The sequence below is a fragment of the Olea europaea genome, chromosome 15 (genome assembly GCF_002742605.1).
Source record: "Olea europaea var. sylvestris chromosome 15, O_europaea_v1, whole genome shotgun sequence".
In the NCBI taxonomy this organism is placed as follows: Eukaryota; Viridiplantae; Streptophyta; class Magnoliopsida; order Lamiales; family Oleaceae; genus Olea; species Olea europaea.
The window spans coordinates 24,010,159-24,016,625 of NC_036251.1; the positions used below are offsets into that span (position 1 = coordinate 24,010,159).

A 6,467-nucleotide genomic window follows, 5' to 3' on the forward strand; every position below is an offset into this window, starting at 1 on the left:
ATGTATCACTTGTTTTAAAGGTGGTTTATGGGAGTAGAATATGCTATTCTTGGTGTAGATAATTTCTGATACATGTCATCTTTGAGTTCTAGTGTATAAAGTACTACCGCCCTGTATTTTATGCTGTAAATGGCTTAATATTTAAATAGACACAGGACAATTTGTACCACTTGATGTGTGATCCAGTTGTCTTAGCAAGGCTTTTTTAAAACATTGATTTTGGTTATGTTATGCTAAGTTATCCGTCCGTTCGTATCTACAGCCTATATGCAAGTTGAACTTAGCCTTATGGTGTATTTATTATCTGTTTAAACCAGAATGTGTATCAAAAGGGGATTTACAGTATGTTTCATTCCTTTTTGTTTTACCTCGATTTATTTTTGCAACCTGCCTGAAATTTCTACCTTTTAGCCATTTATACTTCCTTATGCAGTTTCATCTTGTGATGCTTTTACAGTTATCATCTTCACAGAAGTAAAAATTATGGTTAAAAGACAAACATTATCATTACAAATATTTCTATACTACAACTGTATATACGATATGCAATTGGAAATAGGAAAAGGAATGGATATCAGTAACATTTAGATTCGACTAGTGTTTCACTTCTCCAGCTCCACATTGCCTGCTTCTGTGAAACCTGCAATAATCAGGCCCTTTTAGTTTCAAACTTCAATATATTGTTGTACATGGTATTATGTCAAAGACATTTTGAAGCATGAAATTTGGACCTGAACTAAGTTAGACCTATTTGAGATGACTTGGTTATGAAGGAATGCCAGGATATAATGTGTGTTAGAAAATAGTAATTTTACGTTAACTAATTGCTCCATTTCCTAAGCAAATGCTAGTATGAACTTGTATATCATTTGGATTAATGAGTTTAGGAATTATTGACATTTAAAAGCAAGATGGCTTAACCATGTTCAGCTTAAGTGGAAGACAGATAAAGAAAGATTCCTAATAAGCAACTTCCTCAATATAAATTAAAGAGGACCATATTACTCCCAAGCTATATCATTAACTTTTGTGGGGTTCTATTGTCTCTTTATCATTTTGAATTAATGATATTCCTAAGTTATGAAAATCAGGTTTTAACATTTGACAAGACATGTTTGTTCTGTACACTTGTAAGTGGCTTAGTATTGAATGAAGTTGATTTTCCTTGATGAAACTCCATGCCATAGAGATTTTGAAACTCGGGATCCCAGGTCGAATGCTGAATTTGCTGTATTTTGAATTGTTTGTAAGAATTATTGGTCCCTGAGGATATAAAGTATAATTACCTGAAGATGAAAATGTAGAAATACTTGCATTTAAATAGGACGATTCTAGAAGTATCTCTGGCATTAATACAGGAGAACTGATGGTTCTTCGGAGCATTATGTCAGGAGGATTTACATCCGTTTCTAGACCATAACATGAAACTCCTTGCTGTAATGAGTTGAACTGAATGTGAGAAGGATTAATGACATCGAATGACACCCCAGCTGTGGGAATGCTAGATGTACTAGCTAGAAACATCTGTAGGCATTAAATGTAAAAATGACTTCAAAATAGAAATCACTTTTAATAGTTCTATTTGTTTTAGTTACAAGATGCTAGCACAACACTAAAAAATTGTCTTTACCTCTTCAACCATGAAGTTTTCAATGTCAAATGCAAGGCTTGGATTGATTGCAGCGAGTTTCATGGATAGGAACTGTCACGATGATAGATTCCCTTATTTCTATATTTAAGCAGATACATGAATATGTGATGAAATATGATCGTTTACAGTTGTACCTCTATTTGTCTTTGGAGTGATTGGACGTAGTTGATGATTTCGTCGAGCATTCCCGCTTTCCCAGTGATCTTATTGCATCCAGGTACTAGACCTTGCAGGTACTTCATTCTTTCACTAATTTTTTCCCTCCTTACCTGCATAATTAACACCATTTACTGAGTAGAATGAACAATGAGTAAATAGAAAATATTCTTCAAAACATAGCAGTTGAAATTGAACATACTCTTTCTGCCAAGCTGTGGCTGTCAGTGGCTTGCCCACGTCTTGCTCGAACGTGAATGTAGTCGGGCTTTGGAATCTCGGAGAGCTTTGAATTCCCCTTCGAATTATCGGCAGAAGTTTCTTTGTTGTTGTTACTAGTGGTGGTGGTTCTCTTACTGTTGCTATTTTGCTTTGTGATCTTAGAATCCTCCTCTTCTACACGTCCCTTGGCCTTTTTCTCTCTGTTTTGTTCTTCTGCAACTACCTGATCATGTCCCAAAAGTTTTGATTAACGCTTAAAATCGAAATTAAGTAGCTTTTAATGATTGAAATTACAATAAGCAAATCAGTAGAAGTAATAGAGGTAGTAATTATGGGATATGCACCTTAAGTTCCCTAGCCTTGTAGGACTTCCTCTTCTTGAAACTTTCTCTTCTGGCTGCAGAGCCCAGCTTTTCCGGCAGGGCCACCTCCTTCACTTTGTTGGCAACTGCTACTTCTGGTGGGCAGCTGGCTGTTGTTGGAATCGCATAATTCATTTCAAACTCAGACCCATTCCAATATACACAACTAGCATAATTCAAACTATTCTCAGCTCTGCAAAAATTATTCCTTCCATTTTCCATAACCGGGTCTGGTTTCTTTGCCTGAGCCACGAGTTCTACAATACCTTGATCACTCTCAACCAAACCTTGAAACTGTTGATCTTGAATGGAAGGTATAGAAAACATACTCAACCGATAATCCTCATTCAGATGAGTAGCTGATTTTTGCCACTTCATATTCATCCACTGTCTCTCGAGCACGTCCATTTCATAGAAACGTTCAGAGACTGATTCAAAAAAATGATCAAAAGTTCAAAACAACTTCAAATAAGTGAAAACTGTGCTTTAACAAAAAGTGATAGCTGGGTGGTTTTGTAGTTTGTACTAACAAGATAAGGTAGCTTTCTACACATTTAGTGGCCTAACTTGGGTCCTCTCAAACAAACATGCAACCTAGTGAAATTTGTAATTGGAGGCTAAAGAGTAGGAAATGTAGGGGTATATACAATTATATAAATGGAGAAAAACTGGGCGGTTCGGGTCTGGCAATGACTGCCATAATCGGGTCATGATCCGGTGGAATAAATAGCAGAGAGAGAGTGGGGGGGTGGGAGATAAATGGAAAAGAGAGACCCTGGGGCAGAGAGCCATCGGATGTAACCATAACCAGAGTCCATGTTGGGTGGGCCCACTTTGACATGACTAGCCACGTGGGCATGTTTTTAGTAGCCGCATACAAGTCCTTAACAAGTCATAACCATAACGTAAAAATGGGGCGTTTGGTACCTTAAATTACCAGAAAAAAAGTGTCATAATCTCACAGACTCACACTCTTAAGAACGTTCCCAGCACGCATTGTATCCGGCTTACCACGTATACTGTGTTTGTTACGCGCTATGGATCGTGTGAGCAACATGATCAGTGTAATTACATAAACCTCAGCTAAAGATTGTGCAGATGTTAAGGGCCTGTCTTACTAAAATAGAATAAATATTTTAATAAATTAAAGCCCCAACTTTTCCTTAAAAAATTGGTGGAAAAAATAACTAAAAAATAGGGATTATAGCATAATAATAGAGGACCACGAGGTTTACATAGTCTACACAATCCTTTCCAGACGACAAACATAATTTAGGAGAGATTTTATTTCATTTTCAGACTATAGTGTTTCTTTTTTTTTTTTTTTATATCCAGGTATTCCATTTTACACTAGATTAAATCCTAGACCCCCAGGATCCTTGCCTCTAGAATCTTGGATGGGGTAAATCGCGAGTTATGCCTCAACTGGATCACAAGTTCTCCCCATCACCTGTACACTTCTGCGCACAAGAGATCCTCCTCCAAAGTGATTGCTCCATATCAAATAAATCTGGCTGCAAGTTCCCACTAAGATTTGAACCTCCACTCTGCCGCTGAAAGCACGACAAATGTTGATTGATTCACCAGTTGGGCTATGCTCCGGGAGGCTATAGTGTTTCTTTCTTTGTCAAATTTTGTCCGGCTAAGCTCCCGATTCAATATTGGATTTTCATAGATTGATTGTATGAATAATATAACATCCTTTTGCGGCTAAAAGTGATAACATAGTCGACTGAGTAAGTTTGCGATTAATATAATAAAATTAATGGAATGTGTTATGGATCTAATAAAATATGTAATTACTATTACGGTTTAAGGATAAGAATATAATAACATGTTTTATAGGTAGAAATGATAATAAATATAGGATTGAGAGTCTATATCATTATATAATTAACAGTGTCACGTTTCCTCGTAAAAGAGATAATAGTCAAATTTGGTAAGTTTGTCATTAATAAAATGACAAATGTGATGTCTTGTTATAGCCACTAAATTGACCAAAGTTGCAAAATATCTATGTTAACTAGGATAATGACATTACTTAGTTTTCATAATAAGATGTTATATATCTTAACAGCCGCGATTTTATTGATTTGACAATAGTTGTCAAAGATACCATAACAACATAAATAAATGAAATTCTTGATAATTGTCACATCTCACAAACATATTCTTGCCCTAATTTCATTGAAATCAATTTTTTATTACTTGAAAATGCTAAGTCAATAGTGCCTTGTAGTTTAGGTCATTTCTCTGTTGCAAGGGACTTGACGTCACCCATTCTTATCGTGGATGAGTTTAATAATGAAATTAATGCATTAAAATTCAAACTAGAAATTAGTTGAGAGCATTGATATCAAAGACAGCATGTATGAAAATTGGTGGAACCAGTACAGAGAAGATGAAGGCAACTTCCATTATTCCCCTTTGGGCCCGACCCGGCCGACGCTACTTTATTTGTGAAAATATAGGGTTTGTTTGAGCTTTCTTCTTTTTTTTTTTCCTCAAAAAATACATTTTGAAATAGTGTTATGTTGAAGAATGTGGTTGAAAATTAAGGAAAATTTTTGAGTTTACGTGTAAGATTATTTTTTAAAAAAATGTGTGATTGAAATAGGATTAAATTATTATTGAAAAATGTATTTTGATTGAAAAATTGGAGTACAAAGGCATAATATAGATATATGAGGGTGGGGTAGGGGTGAACCAATGTCATACAATGACCCATGGTGGCCCTGTGCCAAAATCAATTGGGATCTGTCTCAATACTTCAATCACTTTCTAATGTCTACTAATTCAAAAGAAAATCAACTATTCATGCAGTGCCACTAATTTTCTATCAATTTTTTCTTTTCCTTGTTTATGCGTTTATTGCATAAAGCTAAGTCTATATATGCATGGAATGATTTCACTTATGTATTTTGTAAGGAATCATCCGAATGAATGATTCATTCAATCTTTAACAACTTAACTTTTTAGACGACATTGATGCAGCACAGGAGTTACAATAACGTTTTACGAACTAGAATGTGCTCACAAAAAGGTAATTTGTAAGGTACATGAACTCTACATCGTTGTAACCTTTCTTTCACAGCTTTTAATATATTTTCTATTTTCTTTAACATTAATAAACTTATTTTAATTTCTTAGTTAAAGGGTATTTTGTTCAATTACGTTATTGTAGGGTTTTCATGGGCGAAAAATTAATTATTAGCTAAATGGGAAATAAAATACTATGATACAAATTTGATAAAGTTTAGTAGTTTATTGAATATGTCCTCTCAAAATCCTATCCTGAATGGGATGTAATGAAGGCAACAAAAAATAATAAAGATGGGTGATGGGGTTCGAATGAGACCTACCTGCAGGTTTAGCACCAGATCCAAAGTTCCAAGGAAGCATCTACTTGTATACATCTGTTGACTGCTCCTCTTTTACGAACCTTTTACTCGATAAAGGTGTTTTTAATTTGATCATTTTAAAGTTTGTCAAAAACAAAGTAAAATTATTAAGATCACAAGTAGAACAAAGAAGTGCGTCTCTTAGATGGGAGCAGTTGTTTATCTTCATTCATTCAAGTCTCTACGCGTAAAATTATTATAAATGAATGATGATAATTAACCTACCATAAAGAGGCATAGACCAAATGAGTAGTAGTCACTGACCTATTGAGTTTATGAATTTTTGGTGAGCGTAGTGTCATGGGAAAATTTCTCACCAAGATGGGAACAATATCTCGATCTTTAACTAGCATAAAGTTATATGTTAAGACATATTTGTTCGGCCCATATAATCAACTCTTTCACTTGTTAATTTGTAAACAAATTTGCAAGAAAGATCCGGTATAGCAAGGCTTATCATTTATTCAATTTAGAATTTTTCAACTGAAAATTCTCGTTCAACTGTTCCGAAAAATAAAAAGGCTTTTCAATAATTTAGGGTGACCTGATACCTTCAACACTTCTATCGCTAAATGTTGGAATTAATGGTTTAATATATATACAATTTAAATGTGTGAATTGAAAGCTTTCAATGGGTGTGATTACTAGACACAAATTCTTCAATTGCAAAGGGTA

The 6,467-nt window shown here is 34.7% G+C and overlaps 1 protein-coding gene across 2 annotated transcripts; it reads right to left on the reverse strand.

The window, feature by feature from the left end:
* Nucleotides 1–492: 492 nt before the first annotated feature.
* LOC111410548 (transcription factor HBI1-like) lies at nucleotides 493–3,110 on the reverse strand. Of its 2 annotated transcripts, none has more exons than XM_023040954.1 (6): nucleotides 2,374–3,110; nucleotides 2,010–2,252; nucleotides 1,786–1,920; nucleotides 1,631–1,702; nucleotides 1,287–1,434; nucleotides 493–640 (listed from the first exon to the last, which is right to left on the reverse strand). In XM_023040954.1, exons 1-6 carry the CDS (start codon nucleotides 2,797–2,799, stop codon nucleotides 603–605), a joined length of 1,062 nt encoding a protein of 353 aa, XP_022896722.1. In that variant the 5' UTR covers nucleotides 2,800–3,110; the 3' UTR covers nucleotides 493–602. The 2 variants fall into 2 exon arrangements, with proteins under 2 accessions (XP_022896722.1, XP_022896721.1); XM_023040953.1 differs by having other exon boundaries at nucleotides 1,287–1,524; nucleotides 2,374–3,108.
* Between the last annotated feature and the right edge of the window lie 3,357 nt (nucleotides 3,111–6,467).

Coding starts and splice junctions, on each gene's coding strand:
- LOC111410548 (XM_023040953.1), bottom strand. CDS start 2,799: ATGGACGTGCTCGAGAGACAGTGGATGAATATGAAGTGGCAAAAATCA. Junction 1,703..1,785: donor CACTCCAAAGACAAATAGAG/GTACAACTGTAA, acceptor TCATCGTGACAG/TTCCTATCCATGAAACTCGC. Junction 1,525..1,630: donor AAAACTTCATGGTTGAAGAG/GTAAAGACAATT, acceptor TAATGCCTACAG/ATGTTTCTAGCTAGTACATC.